Source organism: Diabrotica virgifera, chromosome 2 (assembly GCF_917563875.1).
Source record: "Diabrotica virgifera virgifera chromosome 2, PGI_DIABVI_V3a".
Lineage (NCBI taxonomy): Eukaryota > Metazoa > Arthropoda > Insecta > Coleoptera > Chrysomelidae > Diabrotica > Diabrotica virgifera.
Window position 1 is genome coordinate 214,570,440 of NC_065444.1, and position 27,635 is coordinate 214,598,074.

General features: G+C 32.7%; 1 protein-coding gene across 6 annotated transcripts in view; it reads right to left on the reverse strand.

Moving 5' to 3' along the window:
- The window catches only part of LOC114331602 (ADAMTS-like protein 4), a 470,719-nt gene that overhangs the window by 25,510 nt on the left and 417,574 nt on the right, over positions 1 to 27,635 (reverse strand). For all 6 annotated transcript variants that reach the window (XM_028281212.2, XM_028281204.2, XM_028281210.2 and 3 more), the window contains exons 3-4: positions 5,876 to 6,077; positions 2,289 to 2,455 (exon numbers count right to left, since the gene is read on the reverse strand). In XM_028281212.2, coding sequence (XP_028137013.2) covers positions 2,289 to 2,455; positions 5,876 to 6,077 — 369 coding nt within the window. The remainder of the gene's footprint in view (positions 1 to 2,288; positions 2,456 to 5,875; positions 6,078 to 27,635) is intronic.

The window sequence follows — 27,635 nt, forward strand, 5'->3', positions numbered from 1 at the left end:
AAAATAAGAGATTATCAATCCAGCTGGGCCATGAAGAAACTGATCCCCTCATACCTAAGTGACCAGATTTTTAGGGTCCAGATAGGATGAGTTATATCTGAACACAGAACCCCGACAACTGGAGGACCACAGGGGGCAGTCTTGTCACCCCTTCTGTATAGCATATACTCAGCAATAGAATCCAGAATACTTCTCAGACTTTACGCAGAAGACACTGGAATTGCGGTGAAACACTGGAACCTGGATACTATAGATAGAAGAATGGAGTATCCAATGGAAAATAGGAATAAATCCAGAGAAGACCCAAGCGGTTATCTTCAAAAAGAGAGAGAAGAGATAATCTAGAAGAAGACAGACACATCGAATGGCAAAACGAAGCTAAATAACTATAGTATATGCACTTTAAAAAAATGTAGTTTATCAACCAATTTATGCACAGAACACCTGAAATCTGATGTTTATAATATAAACATCAGGTTTCATGTGTTCTCTGCATGTACGTGAACACTTGAATCCTGATTTTTAAACACTTTTCTTTAGTTCAATCGTTTGGGTCAAATCTTTAGACGTTAATTTGACTGCCTTTTCTTTAATGCAAATGAATGAAAATTTGCAGACATATGCATTCGCGGGAACAATACACGAATAGTCAATAATTTTTTTTATGTTTATTAATTGTTTAAATAAAAAAAAAAAATGTGTGTGTACTTTGTACGCACGTAAGAAGTTATTCTTTTATTATATAATTTCAACGAAGTAAATATACTTAACAGGTTATTTGTATTTTATTAAAATATTAAACTAACTTTCTTATCTACCACTTTCAAAATTTTTTATTAAAACAACCAAAAATTAAAAAGAAATATGAATCGTCCAGGATTGGAACCCGCGACCGGTGCGACCTTCCAATCACTGACCCAACGCTCTACCAACTACGCCACCGAGCTTCTTAAAATAATACGTAAGTTTCGGATATAATTACACAACACGGTGACAAATAGACATATAAAAATGTTATACCTACATAATATTTTATTATCTTACTATAGAGAAAGACAAATCCAAAAATTATAATACAATAATACATTTACTAAAAACATTAACATATTCTTTTAATGACTTATTTGCGCTGATACAGATACATACATACCTATCTTGAAAGATTAGCAACGAACTATTACTGTCTGTGTGCGCATGCGCGCAGATTTATGAAATTTTACTCTCAATCGCATCGCGCCTGAAGAAGAATAACTTCAAAAACGATTTTAATGGAAAATGCTTAAATTCTCTTGTATTTTACAATGTAGAAACTGGAAACTTTTACAGATTGTAGCTAATTATATTAACTATACATAATTTAACTTTTTACGTTAATTGTTTACGTTATGCTTCATAAATAAACAATTAAGTTTCAAATTTTTTGCCGATTCCGACTACTTTTCATGTTTGTACATCATATTTATAAACATCCTAAGCGGCGACGATTTTGAACGCTCATATTTTTGTTTATATAAACATCGGCGCTTATTCGTGTCAAATTTCAATACGATACGAAACAAAACTTCAACCAAAACTAGAATTAAAAAAATTCGTGTTTTTAACGCAGTCTTATAAAAACCACCGGTAGAGACGTTTCGTGCTACAATTAACATTAGAATTCGTAATTCGCGAGAAATTAACAGGGTCTGCACCGTGCAATAGTAAAGCATTAAACGAGATGGAAAGACTGCGAAAACTGTAATAGGTGTAAATAATGATTTTGATTTAAGAAATGTATGAAGAAATTACAGAAAATGTACAATGTATGTATCAAATGTTGAAATAAATGCAAAAAATGTGTCTATCAAAATATAAATCCTTTTTTTAAACATGACGATATATTTTAATGTTTGAAAAGTGTAAGACTAAAAAGTAAAAAATAAAAAAATAACGTCAAAAAATAAAAAAAATTCAAACTCGAAGGATTGTGCAAAAAAAACTGTTAAGACAGATTAAATATACAAAAATCTCACACATTCGAAAAAATTTAAAAAATCTTACACATTGGTTAAAGAAAAGCAAAAAGATTTGCGACTGGCGCACATCTTGATTATTGATGAAAGGTACATCCTGAAGTGATTCTAGCAAAAAGTAGACTCCCATGGAAAATGTACCTTATGGTCTGTTTTTCGACAGATTTTGCCTAGACTATACATACTCTCATATTATATAAAGAGACATGTCCTACGCTATATTACTCCCGTCTCTCAAAATACAATTACACATAACAAACAGCAATTTACTCTTACCATTATGTCGACTGCATTTGCCAAAGGTCCTGGCGACGTCACGGTTTCCAGAGAATTTTCGTCCTGGCGAAGGTAAACAAACTTTGTTCCTGCTCCTTGAAACACCCGACTGTTGCTCAATTTCCAGTCGCCATTAACAATGTATGAGCCGTTGCTGTTTTTCAGGGCTGAAAAGATAAAAAATACTTTTGTCTGAAAAGCTTAACCATATTGAATGAAAATAAAGTAATTAAAGGGTTCTAAAAACCCTCATACGTGTTTGATTTGATAAGTTTCAACTGACTGAGGTAATGAAAAATAATATATTTTTGTATTCATAAAGTACTTCTTCTTCTTAAAGTGCCTATCCGTTCTGGATGTTGGCGATCATCATGACTATCTTGATTTTGTTTACCGCAGCGCGGAACAGTTCAGTGGTAGTCGCGTTACACCACTGTCGTAAATTTTGAAGCAAGGAAATACGTTTCCTTCCCAGTCCTCTTTTACCATTTGCCTTCCCTTGGAGAATCAGTTGGAGAAGGCCGTAACGTTCTTGATTTCTCATTACATGTCCTAGATATTCTAATTTTTAGGTTTGTTCTAGCATGTAGTTTTGTATGGTTTGACACCAGATTATTGTACTGCTTTACTGCGCATGTTCAATGCACAAACTGGTAACAAACTGTTTCTTGCTAGAACGCTTTTTTATGGAATAAATACCAACGTCAAATTGTTTGTTTTTAGTTATAATTTTGAGGTTAGATTAGAAATACACTTTTCTTATAAGTATCAAAATTTTCAAGATTTATGCTAAATATTGAAAATTAATGTTATAAACGTAAATAATGGTAAGTAATATGGTAAGAACATATTACTTTCATTTAAAATTTATAAACCTCAAACAAATAATTCCACTGCGCAAGCGCAAGTCACATACTGGAAATCCGAACAAAATCCGCAAACTCTTTTGACCGTTTAAAGCTAGTTTCCAAACCAAAATTTTCTTTCGTTGGAACGCTCGACTAGTAGTTTCAAACTAGTAATTTGTGTGCTTGAACGTCATCAAACAAATGCGCATGCTTCTGATAGTTTCAAACCGTTTAAAACTGATGCTAGCACAAACCTAATGTTTTGATGCTTTTTGGACAAAAAAAAATCGGCTCTTTTTATTGGCATATACGGTTTAAGTCTCCAACGTAGACTCGGCTCTTTTTATTGGTACATACGGTTTAAGTTTACAACGTAGGCTTAAACCGCATGTACCAATAAAAAGAGCCGATTTTTTTGGTCCAGAAGGCATCAAAACATTATTGTTGTGAAATTCTGACATAAGCCCTTTATACCAAACAGCAGGGAATTATTTTCTTGAAAAAAATAAAGTTTATTTTATTTGAAACAGTATTTTATTCGACAGCAGTGTTAAGAATCATTCCGCAGTTGACGTAAAAAACAAATGCAGTACTATAAGACAAATTGATATTGAAAACTAAGGAGAATAGGCATCGGTATGACATACCGCATGTCACCGTACCGCATTATTGCGTTTCAGGTATTTATTTGAAAATGCCCATGACCTTAAATACTTCTTAAGTACCCACTGCTTGGGCTGGATACTTATAAGAGTATACTGTTTAGATATACCCTTACAAATTTCAGTTTATCTTGTATGGTGTGGTAAGCAAACATGATTTAAACTGTAACGTTTCACTTATTTATTAATTAAACATTGATTCTGTTCATTTGTTAACTTTATGTTTTGTTTTACTATTTTTCTTATAAAAATAGTTGGCACCCAACTCTTCTATACACTAAATATCCTGTTCATGAGTAGTCTTTCACTTATTTAGACTCTTTTCCCCTATTCAAGCGCCCATAGACATATATAAACGAGCTAAACTAGTGATACACTTTATTTGTCAGTTAACTCCGTTCGGTTATCTCAGTTTTCGTTTTATAACGAAGGGCATTGTTTTTCTGCAAATTATTATCTATTTAAAATTTAATATCAGTCTATACATTCCTTTATATTCGTTAAATCTTTTCTCTGGCGTGAGTACAAATTTCCTTGCATACCTAGTTGATAATTTCTTATGTCCCTTTTGATAATTTATTATAATTTCTTGTTCTTTTACATAATCTAACCTCTCAATAACGTTTTATTTTCAATCTTATTTTCTTAAAATTTTAATTACTTGTAATATTGGAAAACATGACAAGGAAATCTTTTAAGCATTAGTCCATGTGGTGAGAATTCGGTTTCTCTGCGGATTCATATTCAAAAATGTACCCTTTAAACAAATCTGAAGGGTTCCGGACGAAATTTTTGGGCAGAAATTGTTTAAACAATTTTTTTAAACAAATACATAAGATCACCTTTTATTGCTCCAAAAATATTTTTAGGTTTTTTGGGTTATTCTAAACAAGAAAGGTATCTTGTGATTTTTCTGAAAAATTGACAGTTTTCGAGTTATAGCCCATTTTAAAGAGCGCGCCGCATCGGCCAAAAAGTCGGATGGACATGCATAATTACCAATTAAAAAACTAAGTTCTAAATTGAAGTTAGACCCGATTACTCTTCGGAATCTTGAAAAGGAATTTTTAAACTTTAATCCAAGTTATTAGCACCCTTAAAAATACTAATTTAAATATGAGTTGTTAAGCCTCGACAATGCGTATTTTCGCATTTTTTAAATTTTAAATCGCCTATAACTCGAAAACTGTCGATTTTTGAGAAAAATCACAAGATATCTTTCTTGATTACAATGACCCAAAATACCTAAAAATATATTTTTTGGAGCAATAAAAGGTAATCTTATGTATTTGTTTAAAAAATTGTTTAAACAATTTCTGCCCAAAAATTCCATCCGACACCCTTCAGGTTTGTTTAAAGGGGGCATTTTTGAATATGAATCCACAGAGAAACCGAATTAGAAGGGTTTTTCAGACGGGAGCGGTCTCACCACATGGACTACATAAATATACTGTCGCTAACACGAGGTTTCTCATTTTAGTTTTTTTTTGCCTAATTTCTTCTAATATTCTTCTATAATATATATGAAGTTGTTTCTTTTAACATGCAATATAAGCTTTCATACAACTCGGTAAAAATACATGTTTATTAATTCGATTAAATAATTGCTTGATGGAATCATGTCAAAATCTATACTTAACTTAAGGTACAAAAACTAATAAATATAAATACATACAGAACTAAAATCATAGTAAGTTTGGCTGCGAACAAGATTTTGTGTAATATGAAGGATCAATAGAGCAAGGATCAAAGCAATAAAAATGAATAAAATTTGTTTCCTCCATGTAGTACTCTAAAAGAAATATAGTGGTAGTATAAGTATTTTTAAAAGAAAAATAAAGATCGATTCTAATTAATGTAAGAGACTAAGAAGTTTAGAATATATTTACACATAGCAGTTGAGTATGACTGATTACAGAAAAAAGAACAAATTTTTATTTAAATAAACCTAGCAAAAAAATAAAAAAGTAAGTAAGTAAGTAAAAATAAAAAAATAAAAACCTAGTATTAAAAAAATAACAAGTAGTGGACTAGAATAGAAATCAGCAAATTTATTTTGTTTATAAAAATGTCTTACCGATAAAATTTCTGGTATGCTTCAGTTGTTGAACCAAAATTCTACAGGCTCCTGCAGGAAGCTGGGCAACCAATGAGTATCCTGGTGGCAAATCCGGCCTCGTATAAATTCCATTGACGCTACGACATGATCCTTTGGAACAAGCTGCACATTCTTCTTGTTGCTCATCTAAACTACCTATTACTCCACGAGAGTTCACAACCTGTAATAAAGAATTTTTGTTTATAACACATTCTTTAAATATAGTACACACTAAACCAAAAGTTTGGAAAAGCCTAATTATCTATTAAATGTAGAGCTCCAATTTTACAAAAATAGGAATATCGGCGGGTGTAATTTCCTCACCAAAATAATCTTTTGCCTGCGTTTATAAGGGTATGTCATAATCCCACAGGTATTTTCCTCACCAAGACCAAAATGGGTATTTCAGTTATTTCAGGTAGATTTTACTAAAAGGCATTTAATTGAATTATTTATCTACTATTAAATTACAGTAGGTACCTATAATTATAATAATTAATTAATTAATTATAGTATTTTATTTTTAATAACAATTGGAATTTAAAAAAAAATGGCATGTTTAATAGAAAGTGATCGCGGTAAACCTTACGCGGTATTGGTATTTGAAAATTTTATTTTTTATAAAGTGAAAGTTTTACAAAATGAAGAAGTGTTCTGGAGGATAAAACAACTTGTAGTGCGAAATTTTTTACTATTGATGCAACTTTTACAATATCTAGAAGTAGCCGACAACATAATCATGAACCAGATTGTCAGAAGTTAGATCGAAAAATTGTTTCTAACTATTGTAAACGTAAAGCCAAAGAGAATTGAAAAACCAGCAAAAATTATACGCCAACCACTTTTCAGCTAATTTGTCTGAAACAATTACTACGATTGTTGTCAGTTACATAAGAAAAAATATATAATTATCGACGAAAAATGATGCCTGGTCGACTTCCTTCCAATATCGATGAGGTTCAAGAATTTGTGACGGGGTGTGCTCAAAAAACAACCAAGAGGGAAAATTTTCTCTTTATAAACTGTGTCAAAAGTAGGATAATTGTATTTAGTTGTGAAACAAATGAAGACTTTTAGCCACATTGAATTTTATTATATGGATGGCACATTGCAATTATTCATTATTCATGGGCTAATTAATGTGCATTATATTTCTTTATTATACTGTTTACTGCCAAACAAAAAAACAGAAATTTACAACAATCTATTTTATTTGTTAAAATCAGAAATTTTTAAAGCTCTCAAAATTGAGTTTAATGCTAGTAAAATTTTTGAAGATTTTGAAAAGGAATGCAATCATTGAAACGTGTCCGAACACTGAAATACATGGTTGTAAATTTCACCTACACTAAGCTTGGTATAGAAATGTTTTGGTTTCTTGATTTAATATCAGAATATAAAAATGATTCTGAAAGAGGCAAGTGGCTCAAACATACTTTTGGACTTACATATAAAACCAGAAGACGTATCAGATTGTTTTGTGTTTGATTTAATGTCATGCAAACCAGGAAATTAAATTTAAGATAGATATGTATGTTGATTATTTAGTTGAAACTTATATAGATGAAAATGCCATATTCTCCCCATATTTGTGGACAGAGGCAAATTCTTCTGTTATTCGTATTACGAATGCTTGCGAATCTTTTCATTCGCATTTTAATTTATCGTTTTGTAATACGCATCCATCCATATATATTTTCTTTAAAAAAATTAAAGAATTTCAGGTAGATACGTATGTTAAAATTTAAAGTTTGCATATTGCAAAACCTATCAAAGATAAAGAAGTTAAACTGAAATTGAAAAATGTAGTAAATTTATTAATAAGATATCAGTCTATCAAACTACTAGAATGGATTTTGTAAAGTGTCTATCTTATTATAGTAAATATTAAATAATAATTTATACGTCTTGCATATCATCTATATTATAAACTATTATTATATTATAATGTAAGGAAATTAATGTCTTGTATTCGGATTTCGGATGCTTTCATAATAGACATTCTTAAATTAAACCTATATTTTTATTTTATTACCTGAGTGACTTGTTGAGGAAAATACCTACCGGATTAATAGGAACCTTTAAATTTGGTGAGGAAAATACCTGTCGTATTATATGTTTTTACTGGTTGGTGAGGAATTTACCTCCGCCCAGGAATATACCTCTTTTCTTTTTTAAATTATTTAATTTCAAAAAATTACAGTGTGGAGACCAAGAGAAGATAGAAGAAGTAGAGGTAGACCACCTACACGATGGACATGCAGACGATGTCAAAAGGATTGCTGGGAATTGGTTGCTGGAAGCCTAAGATCGACAAAACTGGAAGAAATTAGGGGAGGCCTATGTTAAACTTTGGATGCAGAAGGCTGGATGATGATGATGAGGAATATACCTATTTTGTAATATTGTTCTGAAGCTATTTCTTTGCGGCATTTTATTATTCTAAATGGGAAATAAGCCACAATTTAACTTAAAAAATGATTTTATTGACGTTTAGACTTCGGAAGTCGTTATCAAAATGCAAAATATTACTAATATTTATAATATTTATAATTAATTTGATAACGGCGTCCGAGTTGGAAGTCGAAACGTCAATAAAATCATTTTTTTAAGGCAAATTGTGGCTTATTTCCCATTCAGAATAATAAATTACCTACTTTGCAATATGTGGGTTTGAAATTTGATATTTGTAACGCTCCCAGATTTCCTATTTTTATGATATAATTAGCCACTTTGGTTTTTTTTAAATACAGCACCTTGTATATTTTATCTTTATTGAATGCTCAGCTTCAATAGAAAGTATTTCAACGGTATACAATACTTTTGATTTTATGTAGCCAGGAACATTTTTAAAAGTCAAAAGCGTAGAAACGCCTAATCGCCATAAATTTATTGATTCAAACTATGTACAACTAAATTTGAACATAATAATAATTACGAGTTTACTACAGTTAGGGGAGTGCAATTAGAACGAAAAGATACAATGTTTCGGAAAAAATCAAACAAGGTTATATTTTTCTAAAACTTTTTTTGTTAGTTTATAAATATGTTAAAGTAAAAAGTTCTACTAACAAATTTCGCCACTAATTGTTTATTAATTAAAAATGAATAACCATTTTCAATTTCGTTGCAAAACGAAACCACAGCCGAACCATATTCCAGTCCAATCAGAGAGTGCTGCAAGCACCTCTGTGGTTCGGCTGTGGTTTCGTCTGGCAACGAAATTGAAAATGGTTATTCATTTTTGATTTACATTTACTCTGTGTGGAGTATGAAGGGAACCATTCTCGTTGGAACTTTACCGCGCTGAGCAGATGGGACGTGAATTGTAAATTGTAGAATTCCCTCATCTTCCTTAGTCTCAGCATCCGTATGGCTTGCAAATTGTAGAAGCCTCGGAGGTGTAACCAGAGAAGGTTCCCATTGTTTTCATTCTGGTGGGATGTAGAATTGCATTATGTTGTTTTATATGCCATTAGAGTGAAAACTTGTCTTTTTGCTAGCAGTTGCCGCTAGGGCATCTATGCCATTTCGTTCGTTGCAATCCGGGACTGCACGCTGGGGTTTGTTTTGGTTGGATCGGGGAGAGCAGCATATGTGCCTCCTGATGAGAGACTAATAAGTTTCGAAACCGGTAGAGGTGCTTGCAGCACTCTCTGATTGGACTGGAATATGGTTCGGCTGTGGTTTCGTTTTGCAACGAAATTGAAAATGGTTATTCATTTTTTATTTACATTTACTCTGTGTGGAGTATGAAGGGAACCATTCTCGTTGGAACTTTACCGCGCTGAGCAGATGGGACGTGAATTGTAAATTGTAGAATTCCCGCATCTTCCTTAGTCTCAGCATCCGTATGGCTTGCAAATTGTAGAAGCCTCGGAGGTGTAACCAGAGAAGGTTCCCATTGTTTTCATTCTGGTGGGATGTAGAATTGCATTATGTTGTTTTATATGCCATTAGAGTGAAAACTTGTCTTTTTGTTTATTAATTGTTTAAACAATAACAATTGTTTTGTATAAATAATGTTAAGAATATGGGTGAATTCAACATTTTATTTTGATAAAAATTCTTTTATTTTAGTTTTGATTATGCTGAACCCGAATCTGGCATTACAATTGGCAAATTCAAAATGGCGGATTCAAAATGGTGGATTTTTTCGTAAAAATCCTTAAAAAGTAGTTGTAAAATCCGAATTTTTTTTATAAAACGTGTTTGTTTACATATATGTGGATATTTTTGAGAGGTTGCTGAACCTGAATCAAATTTTGATAATTTAAATTATAAAATGGCACATCCAAAATGGCGGATAACTTAAAAAATAGTTGTAATATCATAATTTCTTTACAAAATGCATTTATTTCTACATATATTTATTTTTGGGAGCTTTGATAAACCTAACTAAAATGTTAACATTATAAACTATAAAATGGCGGATACAAAATGCGGATTTTCCTAAAAGAACATAAAAAAGAACATTTTTCTAAAACATTTATTGTCTTTATTTTTAACAGGTTGTTGAATCTGAATTTAAGATTAAAAATTTAAATTTCAAAATGGCGGATCCAAAATGGCGGATATTTAAATGAAAAACAAGTAGAATCCAATCAAACAAATATGGAATTTCATTCTTAAAAAAAAAAAAAAGATAAACAAATAATGTTCACAATAATATTAAAAATTAAAATGTATTAGAAAGAAAGATCAAATTATTCAAAATCTATCTCTTCAATATTCAAAAAATTGTTGCAATGGGATCATAAATAAAAAAGTTATTCTTAGTAAAATGCTCTGCGTATTCTAAAACTTTAAATGTAATCATAAAATATCAATTCTTATCAATTTTGTACAAGATATGTCAATAAATAAAAATTTCAGTTAGGAGTAAAATACTTATATTTTTCATAATACTGAAAATTGTTATTATGGAAAGTTGTTCAGAATTAAAAACGATGTGTCAATATGCAATTACACTCTTCTAATCGAAATATTGTGAACTATAAATGTACATATTTATTGCGCGAAATATAATTTTTTTACATACCTCGTATAATATTGATAAAATATAATATTTTATATTTGCATATTAAGTGTTAGACCATGCACAGGTATTTATGACGAATAACTTTCTTCATAAAATTAATAGTAAAATAGTTATCATAAATAATAGGTGAAAATTTAATGATGTTAGGTATAATTAATTTGAAACAATATTAAAAAAAAACACATTTTCGATTAGAAGGATAAAATTACATACTGGAATATAGTTTTTAATTCCAAACAACTTTTCTTTATAAAAATTTTCGATATTGTGAAATATAAAGGTACTTTACTCTTGAGTGAAATTCATATTTTTTGACATACCTCGTACAAAATTAAAAAAATTTGATATTTGATGGTTGCATCTTATGATGCAGAGTATTTTATAAAGAATAACTTTTTTTCGTAAAACTGATATTAAAAAAGTTATCAATAGGTTCCAAGTTACGCAGACATACTGTATAAGAGGTAAAAAAAATTTTTTTGTTGAACATTTATTATGGTTGAAGCTTATTATTAAATGTATTTTAGGTAAGTTTTACAGAAAAAAGTTTTGATCACTCTGTATATACATTTTTTCAGCTGGTAATTTTCGGTTTTTGTATTACATTTTTGTTATTTTTCTTAGTTTTCTCAAAAAGAAATTATTTATTTCATATTTAAACTAAAATAATTCAGTGTTTTTTAAAAATTACATCCTAACTTTAAAAAAATATCAAAAAAATTGTATTAGATTTATTCAAACTTGAGTAATACCGTCCTAAAGCGGTCGGAATTCTGTAAAACTACGAAGTTTTCAAAAATTACATTTTTTGAGACATCGTATTATTTGAATTAAATTTTTGAGATTTTTTTTGAATGAAACATCGTTTAGCAAGATGATTGAGAGGTAAGTTGTGCAAATTTGAGAGTTTTATAAGTAAAATTGTATTAGTTACACATTTTTAAATCATTTTTAAACAAAATTCATGTAAGGCTCACTTTCCGCCCACACCGTACTTACGTCCATAAATTTTATTTCTTTTTATTACAACCATAAGATTTCATCTTCTTTTATGTCCAATTTGTAAAATTTCTTTTGATCCAGTAGTTAAAAAATTACATTTAAAAAACTCAACCGTGCACTTCTTTCAACGCTAGTTTACAGTGCGCCAATGTGTGTGAGAAGGGTGACTTTAGCGTTATAAATAAAAAATTACAGAAGCTAGAGATTTAATTTTAGAAAAATCTTTATATAAGGTTTTTTTGTAAAACTTTCTGAATTTTTCAATGGTCAAGTAAGTTTTTTTTCTAAAAATTATATTTTCGGAGTTATTAAAAAACATCTAACTTCGCTGTTCATTTGTTTAATAAAAAATGAAGCACCCACTTCTCGAGTAGAACTTTTTGATATGTTGTTTATTAAACATTTTTTAATGAAATTACAAAAAGTTTTATTTTGTTTGTTTTTCCGAAGTGAAAATCTAAATGCACTCCCCTAAGTGCTAAATTAATGTTTACCTAATGAAGTGTTTAAAATGTCGTCCGTTGTTAATTTGTTTAAAATCTCACCTTGATTCTTTAGAAATTAATATATATTCATAAATAATTCAAATCTGGTGAACGAGGAGGCCATTCGATACTACCTAATCTATCAATTCATCGTCCGGGAAGTGTTTGATTTAAATAACGCCGAACATTTACACCAAAATGAGCTGGAGCTTCGTTTTACTGCAACCTTACCTCATTAAAATTGGCTTCAAATTCCTTGGATATCCAGTGTAGATTTACCTCACTGCAATATCGTAAACTTGAAATATGTACATTCCTACACAGTGTAAATATTTCCTATCATCAATATGTTTATTGTAAGCTATCGTCAGTTACAATTTTATTCATCATTACTTCACTGTAACGTATAGTCCACAGTACATCGTCCTTTTCGGAAGATGATTACAAAAGTCTTAAAAATGGTCTTAACTGCTTCGTTTGAGAGAGTCTACTACTTTCTGAAAAATTTCAGAGTGCAGTTTGGACGTGTTTTCGCGTCCCGCTTCATTAACGTATTTACGTTGTCGGACTATCTTTATTAATTAAATATAAGTAGCTAAAGGCATTTGACATTTAATTTCAATTCAGAGATCATTATCATCTTTCTATGGACCATTTCGAACTTTTGTTCTCTTCAGGATAGCATGTAATGATGCTCTGAATCGAAAATAGACACCTTTGCCCGGCCCGGTATGCCAATTACAAAGAAATAATTAACATTTAGACGCAATAGCGAATAATAGACTCTATTAAAGAAACGACGGGGAGTCTCTGTATTCATCACCCTTTATTCCTTGCAAATTCTAGAAGGGTGGGGAATAAGTAGAAGAGAGAATCTGTTTCCGAACTAAGAAATCCAAAGATTTTATTTTTAAATTATTTATTTGTTTGAAAATGGAGTCGCTTGGGTTTCGTCTTTTCTTTAATAGAGGTCGCTATTGCGTCTAAATGTTAATTATTTATTGTAATTGGCATACCGGGCAGAGGTGTCTATTATCGATTCAGAGCATCATTACATGCTTTCCTGAAAAGAACAGAAGTTCGAAATGGTCCATAGAAAAATGATAATGATCTCCGAATCAAAATTAAATATCAAATGCCTTTATCTACCTACGGTTTTACTCACGTATTGAGTACTAGGAGACAGATTTGTTGATCTTTGCCTCGGTGAATTGATGTGTTGTGGAGTGCAACTATGTAGACTCCCCACGTCTCTGCATGCATCACCCTTTATTCCTTGCAAATTTTAGAAGGATGGGGAATAGGTAGAATAGAGAATCTGTTTCCGAATTAAGAAATCCAAAGATTTTATTTTTAAATTATTTATTTGTTTGAAAATGGAGTCGCTTGGATTTCGTCGTTTCCTTAAATATAAGTACTTTAAATCGAAAATTAAGAGTTTTGTAATAACAAAATAGTAGAGTCCGACACCCGCAAGATGTCACCATAGTGCGGTAGTTTTGTTATTACAAAACTCTTAATTTTCAATTTAAAGTACTTATATTTAATTAATAAAGATTGTCGATCTTTTTTCCGACAAATTTACAGCAGCGTTTTGTTAGTCCGACAACGTAAATACGTTAATGATGCGGGGCGCGGAAACGCGTCCCGCGTAATTTCAGAGTGCAGGTGGAACGCGTTTCCGCGCCCCACCTGCACTCTGAAATTTTTAAAAAAGTAGTAGACTCGCTCAAATGAAACATTTAAAACCATTTTTAAGACTTTTGTAATCATCTTACAAAAAGGACGATGTACTGTGGACTAGTATTATTGAAACTGTAATCTACGGTCATAATTCATTATTTCTTCATTCATTATTTATTTAATTCTTGCAACAACTGGCTTTTGTAGAGTTTAAATGAATTTTTATGCAACACTTAAATTAAATTCTTATATCTGCATAAGGATTCATGTGGATCTTCAGTTAAACTCCACATTAAATCTAAAGTTTTATTGGAATTTATCACAGCTTCGGTCTACCTGTTAGAGTGGTATATTTTATATCGAGTTTCATGTACCATTGCCTTATGGAGAGATTATTGGAATTGAGACCCCGTGAAGATAAAAGAAGCCGGGAAAGACCAGCGACGCGATGGACAGAGAATATACGGAGAATAGAGCATAAATGGTAACTTGCGCAAAATAGAATTTCTTGGAGGTTTATGTCCGGTAGTGGACGTAGTATGATGATTACATATTTTAGTTACACAAATATCAATTACTTAGGGTTTCAGGCTAATATGACCGTACTGTACTCAATGTCTTTTTATTTCATTGTAAGTTCGCTTTTTATATTACACTATATTAGTTTTATCACCAGAGTCAGGCAAATATGCAACAGTGCATGTGCACATGCATTTGCATATTTTTGTAGTTTCTTTCAAATTTTGCATATACTGGCATATTTAAAAATAAAGTGCATATAATAGGTTTTCAAAGCGAATTTATTTGTTTATTCATGGTTCAAATACCTTCATACCTGATATTTCTGTGTGGATCAAGGCATCCAGAATTAGTCATTGATATGGGAAAATTATTATGCTCAGCATGCAATAAGTAAGTACAAAGTAAACCTAAATATTTTAAATTGCATAAAAATAATCAGAAAACCAAATAATATACATATTTAATTTAAAATACTTTAAATAACACCCGATCTAAAATTTATTTAGTTTATTGTAGGAATTTTTGTGCATATTCCATGCGAAAAAAAAATTCCAAATAATTCAGCATTGCAACACTGCTTTACACACCGGTAAAAAAAATGAATTAGAATCGGGAGAGAAAAAGCAAGATTCGATATCTAGGTGCTTAAAAGCAACTAATCGGAAATCAAGTGAGCAAGAGACATTTAACCATGATTTTTTCGAAACATTGTTAAGCTAAAATATATCTTTGTCCAAATTATCAAATGAAAATTTGCGAATGATTCTTGGAAAATACTGCAAATGAAATATTCTAAGTGAAAGAAGTTTAAAAAGAAACGAGGTCGATTCTGTAGGTATATTCAGCGGTACTGAGTAAAATAGAATTAGATATAGGAGACAATTATTTTTATGTATGTGTGGATGAAACAATTGATTTTTCTGGATGGTACATCGCACATTTATTAATCGAATCTCTTAAAAATGAGCAAGCTTGTAAATCGAATTTAATTGCTTCCAGGCAGTTGTATAAAACCTGGGTAACAGTTTTAAGGTTTTTACAAGAAAGTTTAGCCATTTTTTCTTTCTTTAACTGTTCCCATCGAAATTTTTTTCTTTTTCTTTCAGATACTGCACCTTACATGGTTAAAGTAGGCAACAATTTGAAAATTTTTTATCCACGTTTAGTACATACAACTTGCCTAGCACATGGTTTAAATAGGGTCGCAGTAGAAATTAGAAATAAATTTCCTCTTGTTTATAATTGTATTTCAAATATGAACAAAATATTTCTTAAGGCACCTATAAGATATCAGTTGTATAAAGACCATTTGCCGAATCTTCCTCTTCCACCAAAACCTATTGTTACTAGATGAGAACTTGATTAGAGGCTGCAATGTTTTATGCAGGAATTTTTGCTGAATTGAAGCCGGTAGATTCTTCCGAACCACTTATACTTTTCAAAGAATTGGTAAAAAATAAAATAGTACCACGGCAACTTTCATACTTAAAATATTATGTACATACATGCATATTTGACACAAATAATACATGCATATTTGACATAAATAAATGCATATACATGCATATTTGACACAAATAATATGCATATATATGCGCATATATCTTCCTTTTCAGCCTGCATATTTGCCTGACTTTGTTGAAACAATTCCTGTAACTGGCTGTATACCATAAATAAAAAAGTAACAACCTTATCTTGTAAAAGGTATATTTAAAATTCCTAAAAAGGGATGTATCACATCAAAACGTTTTCGGAATCAATATTCCATCATCAGTGTTATCACCTAAAATAAGTATAACTCTTTAAGTAAAACAAGCGTGAGGTTAAATTTTGACTAAGGTAAAAAGTTAATAGATTAGTTATACTTGCAGGTCACATTACATGTTTTAAGACACCAAGATATACGGATGGCACCAATCTTCGTGGCTTCAAACATGTAATGTGACCTGTAAGTATAACTAATCTATTAACTTTTTATCTTAGACAAAATTTAACCTCTGCTGTGATATACCATTTTTAGGGATTTTAGATATACCATTTACAAGATAAGGTTTTTATTTATTTTCTATATTAGTTTTATGTCTGTAAAATTGTATTACTGGTACGTTGGTACAAAACTTGTACCACGCCATAACTAAACAAATAGAAACTTAGTTGCAAAAAAAATCTAATTGTGTATCAATAGTAGATAATTAACACCATTAAAAATACTGTTGCTCTACTAGAGCATTTTCTGCAGGAATACTTTTGCTTCTCAAAGAGTTAATTTGCCTTCTGACAACTTCCAATGCTGAGTCGAGGTCGACATTGTTGAACCCAAGAAGGTGATGATACACGTAAATTATAGTTTCTCCACCTAGTAAATACGTTTTCGATACTTACTTAGGTCATAGGTGATCATTTGTCTTACCATTTTTAAAAGAAACAATTTTAATCTTTTAAACCATTGGTATGCACGGTATTTTTACTATATTCTTTTAATTATTAATGTTTTTAAATTCAAAGGAAGCTCGTAAGTTAAGAACGATTTATCTCTGCCAAAGCAGCAATCGAAATGCAGTAAAAACAATACGTTAAAAGGTTAGTAATTCTTGTTAAACGTATAGTTGTAAATGGCACGTGTCAATATTATAAATTTCTTTATCTTGCACGATATAAGATTTATGGCATACAATCATCACATATAATTTAGGGTTTGGCAAGTCTAATTGACCTTACACCAATTTTATGTCTTTTATATTGTCAACAATTTATCTTTTTATAGGTATAATATCCTTTAAAGAATACAAATAGTCAGCAACAAATTTAACAAAAGGGAGTCTGATAGAAATATTGAGAACAGCATTTTTAAATTTTGTTCTTCTAAACCAATATATGAATATTTGATGGATTCGACCGTTACTTGATGGAAGTCAGTGGCGTAGCTGACAGGCCCGCAAGGAGGGGGGCCCCGACGTTAGGAGGGGCCCCTTAAAGCCTTCAAACTTAATACTTCTACTTTCTTTAAATTGCGGACCAAAACATATTTTCCTAATAAGCATCAGAATAGGGAATTTGGGAGGAAGTAATGAAGTGGGTAGTTGAAGTACCTAATAACATAACTCTTACTCTTTCTGGGTGCAATTTAGCGACTCGTGGAGATGTTGGTAGTTTAGATGAAAGTGAATCCCAAAAAGGTAATTTTTGTCGATGGTTCTTTTACTAGCTAAATATGATCCTGTTTTAGCTAAATTAACCGATAAAAACAATAACTTAAACAAATTACATGAGCCCCCAAATACTAAACGAAGTTATAAAGGACAACGCACACATCTTATGGAAAATATAATGTCACTCAAATTCAATAAAATTTATATGAATAGATTCGTTTCAAATTAACGATCAATTCTTATCATTGCGCCAACTCTGTATTTTTAATAATAAGAGCAGAAAATGATATAAATAAATCTGAAATCAAATGGGTACGTACATAAGTTAGAGAGAGAAAAAATATTTTAAAATACCCAAATTATCGGTACTCCATAAATCAGCTTAGGCCCAGCGGGGTTTAAGTTGTTTTGAATAGCACCCAGAGCAATAGTGATTGTAACTGACACATTTATGAACTCCAAAAATGTGATTTCGATAAACTTTAATTGCAATTTGCGCCGTAATTAATAATAATTAAGTGTTGGCGCAATGATAAGAATTGACCGTTAATTTAAAACGAATCTATTCATATAAATTTTATTGAATTTGAGTGACATTATATTTTCCATAAGATGTGTGCGGTGTCCTTTGATGGCTTAAGAAACTGAAAACAAAGTGATTAATTTAATTAAAAAAGTGTTTTTATTCAATAATAATTCTTGATACTACTCAAGATATTTTCAAAGACAATCAGCTTAGTTTTATTTTCCGGTATGTAAAAATAACTTGCGACGAAAATAATTTACCCTCCAAAGCAGAAGTTGTCGGAAGTTGTTTGGGATTTATTCGCATATTAGATTAGACCAAAGTGCAGAAGGTGCTGTAGATGAAATTTTAAAATTTATACAATCAAAGCACCTTTCCGTACACAACTGCAGAAGAAAGGGGTATGGTGGGGCAAGCGTTATGAGTGGTGTATATGTTACCGTTAAAACCTGATTTCAGTTAAAACCCGAATTTACTAGGAAAACTAATTTTAACTAGACAATAACTTAGATATCCAACTTAGGATATCTTAAGTTGGGATTGACTTCATGTAATCGAATGAACTATCTTTTAGTAAAGTCGTCCCAGGAACGCAACTCATCAATATTAGCAATATCATTTTAAAGTCGTCTACTTTAAAATGTATAATACGTGTCTGAATTGCCGATATAAATGAGTCAGATTAAATAAATTATTAGAAGAATTTTTTACTAAGCAACAACATTTTTGTTTACTTAGTATTATTTTGTATTTTGACAACGACACCCGACTTGGGCGTCGAAACGTTAATAAAATCATTTTTAGGTAAAATTGTGGCTTATTTCCCACTTGAATATACTCGATTATAAAAATGCCACAAGAAAATAGCTTCAGAACAACATTAATCTCTCAAAGTAATAAAGTGAAGATGATCTACAACGTATGCTGCACCAATTTAATATATAACCGCCAGAAAATTTAACATGTTAATTTCCCCAAAACAAACAAAATGCATGGTAGCAAATCTACTAATGGTAGGGGAGCAAATTATGCTAAATATGCAATCACTTGAGCGTATTGGGAACCTATTGGGTTGTGAAGAGTTGGTCCTAAAACCAAAAAATGTTAAGTAAAGTTTTCCATTTTAGTGGGGACTTTCCATTTTAATTTAATTTTCCATTTCCAACAATCGTTTTTTTTTAGATTATAGCGCTATCTATCCATAATTCGAAAAAATGTATCGAAAAAAAATTACTTATTTATACGTAAGGAATCCAAATCTGCAATAAAAAATGGGGGCTCCCATTTAAGATTTTAAAGTAACCCCCCACCCCACCTCCGTGGGAGGTCGTGTTTGATGCCATTCGATAGATTTTTCAAATATATTGAATAAGTGTATTTTTCAGTTTTTCGATCTGATGTTCATTTCGCAAAATATTGCGGGATTCGTATTTAGTAGTAGGAAGTCGTGTTTAGTATCATTCGATAGATTTGTAAAAAATATCGAACACATATTTTTAAAATTTTTCGATCTGTCATTAATTTCGCGAAATATTCGCTTTTTTCTTGTGATACTTTGGGACTCCCCATTTTCTTACGTCCCGCTCAAACCGTCAGATTTTTGTAATATACACTTGGATGTATGTACTTAACTTAGCTTATCTTCATCTGGCGATTTCGAGTTCTTCTAAGGATAGATTTTTTTTCCGGCTCCACCTTAACGAACTCCCCTGCATTAAGAGCCAATATATGGTAGAGGTACATTTTCAGGGTACAAGGTTTCTCCCCATGTAATAATCTGACGCACTCGTGTAACTGCAAAAATCCCCGCTTGGGCTCCCCTACCATAAGATTTAAATTAGAGCTGGAGGGTCAAATAATTGATACTAAGTGATGGAGAATAACTATCTAGGCATCACACTATCTAGCTACGGAAGGCTCGAAACAGAAGTGGAAGATTAAGTAAATAAAACAATCAGAGCCGCACGTTGCCTTAATGAAATTGAAAAAAGAAATAAAAATATCGGAAAAAAAATGAAAGGGAGAATTTACAAAAGAATCATGAATCCAATAATGACATACGCGGCAGAAACACGACCTGACACAGAGAGAACAAAACTAATGCTAGAAACAGCAGAGATGAAAAATACAGACCCAAATAATACATAAAGGGTGATTCATTTAGAGGTACTTTTTTAAAAAAGAAAAAATAATGAAAAAAATGAATTTTATTTGAAAACCTTTATTGTCGTAAGAAAGAAGCATTCCTTACAATAATTACTTCATAAAGATAATTTCTTTCAAATGTTGACCATGACTGCGGTTGAGCCGGTCCATTCTGAAGGGCTAATTCTCGATGACGCATTCGAGCTTTTCGATTGGTATTTGACCAGTGACTCGAGTAATACTGGCCTCCAATGCCTCAATCGTGGCCGGTTTATTCATTTAGACTTTGGACTTGAGGTAGCCCCAGAGGAAAATTACTAGACGGTTGATGTCACAGGATATAGGCGGCTAAGTCACTGGTCCGAAGCGTGAAATAAATTGCTCATCGCACCGTTTTCTCAGTAAAGCCATGCTTTTACGGGATAAATGACAGTAGACGCCATATTTTTGGAACCAAATGTCACTTAAACTACGAACTTCAATTTCTGGTACCAAATAGTCCGTTATCATGGCGCGTTAATGGTCTTCATTCACAGTAACATTCTGGCCGGTTCAAGACATAGACCGACGATGACACCGGCCCATAAACCACACCAAACCGTGGTTTTTTTTGAAGTTATTGGCAACTCTTGAACCTCTTTGAGTTGCTCATCAACCAAAATACGGACATTTTGTTTATTCACGTTCTCATTAAGCCAAAAAACGGGCCTCATCGGAAAATATTTTTTCCATCTACCTCTATCGAAAGTATACTTTTCCGGACCTGATTGTAGGGAGCAAAGTTGTACTTTTCCTCCATAGGGAGGAAAAATATTTTCCTCCCTAGGGAGGAAAAGTAAAAGTAACTTCATGGTATTTCATTCATGAAATATAACTTATTGACGCCCTGTATAATATCTATTTTCGATTACGTAAGTATCTATACATTTTAACGTTTATTTATAAAACACCCTGTATTTTTCAGGATGGTAAAAAACAGTAAATTGTTATTTTAGTTTAACAATGTTTACATTAATAATTTGACTTTTATTTGACAGTTGACAGTTATATTGTACCTACTTGTTAGTTTTAGTTCTAATAAATTTTGTTGGTTAGTTACATAAATTAACCTAACATGGAATTCAAGAGTCCCAAGTCAATGGAGGAAGAGCGAGGTCATACCCACCCTAAAGAAACAAAAAGACCCGAGCCTGACTGATAGCTACCGGCCAATATCCCTCACAAGCTCCTTATGCAAAGTAGCCGAAAAAATGGTTCTGGACAGACTGAACCAAGCCATAACCCATCTTGAACTGATTGACGACGCACAAGCTGGCTTCAGGAAACACAGGAACACCATGGACCATGTAGTCGAGTTTGCTCAAAAAGTCAAGGATGCTTTCCACCGTAAGATGTCAACAGTTGCAGTGCTAGTATACCTCAAAGCTGCATACGACACAGTATGGAGAGGTTTGCTGTTACACAAGATAGCGAAGTCTGGAATTGACGGTAAATTGTTCAATTGGATAAAATCTTTTCTCGGGGAAAGGTATCAGAGAGTCAAATTTCACAACCATTGTTCCAAATTCAGACTACAAAGACAAGGGCTGCCACAAGAAGCTGTCATCAGCTGTTAATTGTTCAACCTAATGATAAACGATGTGCTCGCAATGATTAGAAAGACACCTGGTGTTGAAGCCCTCCTGTATGCCGATGACCTCCTAATATGGGCATCAAGTAGCAGTCTGAAAGCGCTCGAGGGAGTAATGAACCAGGCTCTCAAAAAACTAGAAAAATGGGCGGATAAAAACTGCCTAACTGTCAGTACAACCAAAACCGTATATCAAGTACTTACCCTTTCAACAAAGCAGACTGCTGTCAAGCTGACATACAAAGGAGTCGACCTGGAAAGAGAGGATGTAACAAAATACCTGGGGGTGTACATAGATAAGAAAATGACGTAGAAACCTCAAATCGACGACATTGCAGAGAAAGCCACAAAGAGATGTCGACTGCTCAAACGTCTCACAGCAACAAAATGGGGCGCCACGCAAGATGTCTTGGTAGCAACATACAAAACCTATGTCCGGCCGATACTAGAATATGGGAGTGAAGCTACAATAACTGCGAGTACAAACACCACCTCCAAGCTTGAAGTCGCCCATAACACTGCCCTTCGCGTCATCACCGGTGCTCCAAAATCAACACCGATTACATCAATGGAAGCCCAGACCGGTATTGAACCAATACAATGCCGCAGAGAGCAACACGCGTTAACCTTCTGGGAAAGGCAAAGACGAATACTTCCACAAAAATGGGACGAATATAGACAAGCAGCCTCACGTCTTAAAACACAAACCACTCCGCTTACAGTAGCAAATCAAATCATGGAAAAATACCACATTGACCTGTCGAAAGCCGCCCCCTTTCCAGCACAAACTACACTCGCCCGCTGTCTACCAAACACAGAATTGCGTCTTGAAAACCATAACGATCCGAAGCACTTATCGTCAGACATTGTCCTAAGGAAAGCCGCCCTAGAGACGATTTACACCAATTACCCAGCACATGAGTGGCTCGACATCTACTGCGATGGCTCCTCGATGCCGGACTCGGGAAGAACAGGAGCAGGATATGTCTCAACGTTCTCCAAAGGCTCCATAGCTGTGGGTGCCCCTCTCACCAACTATGATGGCGAAATTGCTGCTATACACGAAGCCGCTAAAAGTCTCGAGAATCTCCAACACCCCCAAAAAGTTGCCTTCTTCATCGACTGCCAAGCCGCAATCCTCGCCCTGTCGACAAATCGATATACCGACTGTGCCCAAACAATATCTTGCCGCGTCCAACTATCGAACTTGCTGGAAAAAGGGTGGCTGATTACTTTACAATGGATCCTTAGTCATGTCGGTGTTGAAGGGAATGAAGCGGCGGATGAACTTGCAAAAGAAGGCACTACTCTTCCACAGCCCCCTAGCTTCCAATCGTACACATCAGCAAAGTCCACCATTAAAAGAGGAATCAAAGCGAAGATAAAAGACCAGCAAATACAAGCCGGTGTTGGAAAATCTTGGGCCCACCTAATAGAGTCACCAATCCCTCACAACTTGCCGAGACCCATCAGTGTAGCCGCGTTCAGAACGGCTGCACATGGATTCACTCCCGGGTTCAGGTAGGAAGACCTAACCCTTCGGTCATAACTTAACTTTCGGGTATGAGTTTCGGAGCCAACTCGTGTACAATAAAAGTGGTTTTATAGGGGTTGGGAGCGAATCCATGTGCGCCGTTCAGAACAACTACGGGGCATGACTACCTGACCTCCCATCTACATCGCATCGGCGTCCGTGAAAATGACAACTGTCCACTATGTAATCAGCCCCAGATGGATGCTGCTCACCTCCCAGAGTGCCCAGCCCTGATAACAGACCCACCCGAGGAGGATGAAGATCGCCTACGAGAAACGGCTCGTCTATACTGGTCAGCGTCCCGCCAAATGGCTAACATGCCAAGGGTGGGCGTTGGCTAGTAAGTAAGTAAGTAAGTTACATAAATAAATTAAGTAAAAATGAAAAAATGACTTGTTATTTGAGGAAGGTGGAAAAACCATATGTATAACATGGGAGTAAAGTGCCTTTTCCTCCCTTGAATGATTACTGCCCTCCGCTACGCGTCGGGCAGTAAACTTCATTCTCGAGTGGAAAAGTAGCACTTTCCTCCCTTGTTATACAAATAGCTATTTTTTGCTCTAAGCGCACGAAACACATTCCTCATTGAACGCCTATTTTCGTAATACAGCTAATAATTTCTAAACGTTGTGCCGAGTTAAGTCTTTCTAGGATGAAATGTCAAACAATACTGAATGAGAAAGCAGCTTTAAGTGATACCATTCATGCACGATCTCCCAACAAATCCTCACCAAAAAAAGTACCTCGAAATGAATCACCCTTTATATGTTTCTAATTTTATTTCGCTAATATATTGGGGTCAGCCAGCAGTGACGCATATTTCTTCAATAATTTTAATCAACAGATAATACCAATAGCATGTTTATCTACATTTCTGTTACCTTTAATAAAATTAAAATTATATTGGTATTAATAGAAAATTATTTGACGTAGTTTTAGTAATAAATATCTTAATGATCATTATACTGAACACAAATTACGTTTTTAATATACAATATAGTAAATAAAACACCTACAAAGCGACTGGAAATAAACATAATGGTAGAATTATTTTAGCAACGCGTTTGTACGTAATCTTGACCCAGGCAGATGAGCATAAAACTATTCTGGATATAAAGCATATTTATTTTTAAATTTTAGTGTAATTTTAGTTAAAAAGGTCATGTCAAAATTATACAAAAGTGACTTATCCATGGTTTCTTCTTCTTCACTAGTTAACTGAAACGTATATTATAGTTATTAAGGTACCAAGGGTATTTATAAGGATAATAACGCTTGAGGTCAATGGTGTATAGATCGAGGGCCTTCGGCCCGAGGTATATACGTTGACCGAAAGGGTCATTATTATAATACCCGTGGTGCCTTTCACGCTGCCTTCAAAATGAATTTTGAATTAATTAGTTTTCAAATGAGTACATTTACTAGAAATAGTCGTAACGTAATTGTGGTAACCATAGTTTTACTTAGGTTTTTATGTGTCAACTTGACAGTATTTAACTCGTTATTTAAATTTAATAGGCTCTAGGGCGTTATTTTTCAATATCATGCCCTTGGGCGTTATATTGTACTTAATAGACTTCGAAATAATGTCATTATTTGTCAAATAATAGACCAGTCGGACATTAACTCATTAATACCCAGAACTACGAACTTTTATTAAAACAATTGTTTTAATGTAATGTTTCGTGTAACAAAATAAATTAATAAGACATGCAATCTTTGATATGTAGTTTATGATTTTGAGAGAGGGTCGTTAACGACTCTTTGTAGTAGGGGAGGAAAGTATGCTAAATTTGCTGTTACTCGAGCGTTATGGGGACCTATTGGGTTGTGATTATTAGGTCCTAAAACCAAAAAAAGTTAAGTAAAGTTTTCCGTTTAAGTGGAAAATTTCCATTTTTTAATTTAATTTTCCATTTCCAACAATCAAGCTGCGATTTCATACTTTTTTAGTATATCTTTTTGCAACGTTCCAGCTACTGATCCTGACGATCGATACGAAGTAGCTAAATTAGCTTTTGGCGAAAATCTTCAACCTTTTTCATTTTATAGCGGGTTTGCAGGATCCACTAAATGTATTACAGAACATTGTATTAATAACAAAAACAGTATTGATAACATTAATGAAAATAATGTTCGAGACGATGTTCATTTAAAGAAAAATGAAACAGCTGAACAACATGAATTTTACTTTGCAGATTTAATTAATACCCTACAAGATAGAAATGTTACATCTGGAACTGATTCACCAACGTTAAAATTATTCCATGACAGATTATATAATATTAAATCCAAAACGGACTGGAAAAGTCTTTTAAACACGGCAGGAAGTTCCTACGCCATGCGATTTAGTCCTGTCGCCAGGGGGTACAACGGCCTCCTTTATTCAGATGGATGTACCCAAGTTTTTTTATGTATTTTGACCCGTAGAACACGAATTTTTTGGGTAACAGGTGATCCGGATGTAGATAGGATTGTTATAAACAAAGAACTTGAGGAATTATATAACAGCGATTTGTCGCAAAACAAAACATTTTTTTGTATTTTTTGGGTGATTTTAAGCAAAAAATATTCCTACAAGTTTTTTCGTAGAATGCATAGTTTTCGAGATAACCGCGCTAAACTTTCAAAAAATCGAAAAATGGCAAATTTTGAACCCGAATAACTTTTGATTAAAAAATAAAGTAGCAATTCTGCTTACCGCATTTGAAAGTTTAAGTCAAATTATATCGATTTTAATTATTTGCATTGCTAAAACTTAATTTTTTTATTGTTAAACAAAGCTATAAACACATGGTGTTTCCCGTGCCTAATACATGCGTTTTAACGCATGCTACTTAGAAATTGCCTCGCAGCACTTGTAGCTACTCTACTTACTCGTTCGATTTTAAATGAGAAATCATTGAAAACATCACTCACGCACTAGGTGTTTACAGCTTTGTTTAACAATAAAATAATAAATTTTTAGCAATGCAAATAATCAAAACCGTTATAATTTGACTTGAACTTTCAAATGCGGTAAGCAGAATTGCTATTCTATTTTTTAATCAAAAGTTATTCGGGTTCAAAAATTACAATTTTTCGATTTTTTGAAAGTTCAACCGCGTTTATCTCGAAAACTATGCATACTACGAAAAAACTTGTCAGAACATGTTTTGCTTAGAATGACCCAAAAAATACAAAAAAAATGTTTTGTTTTGCGAGAAATCTCTGTTATGTAATTCCTCAAGTTCTTTGTCTATAACAATCTTATCGACATCCAGATTAACTGCTACCCAAAAAATTCGTATTCTACGGGTCAAAATATATAAAAAACTTGGGTAAGTCCATCTGAATTAAGGAGGCCGTTATACCCCCCCTGGCGACAGGACTAATTTGGACACAAGGCCAATATAATAGCCACTTTACACGATGCAAGTAATTGCGAAATTTATTGCACAAGTTCTTGCAGCAAGAACTTCTGCAATAAGTTGCAACTAGCTTTCTGCAATAAAGTGATTACTCGGTGCAAGTAATTGCATAAACTGACATGAAATGGACAGAAACTTTGACATACCATAAATTTTAGGTTATGTTGTTTTTATAAATTAAAAATGTAATTTTTTGAGTAGAGTTATCAGATATATTAAATTAAAAATGTTAGATTATAATTTGAGAAAATTATAATATGTATTATGTATAACAAAATCAATTAATACCTAATGCAAGTATACCTATAATACGACATTATTCATTTACAAAAGGAAACAAGTTGTTAAATACAAAAGAAATAGAAAATAGTTTCTTTAATCCCTATGTTGCATAATTAAAGTTATCCACCAGAATAATGTTATCTGTGAAGCGTGAAATTGGTAAAAAGTTCCTCTAGTTTTGTCAAAAATTGTTTAGTTTGAAATTTACAATGACAGAATGTCAAAACAAACAGTGTAGCCTTAAAAGTTACTAAAAATATAACCAAATTGCAGAAAAAATTGCATGAAAAATAGGACATGTTCTATTTAGCTGCAACTACTTGCAGCAAG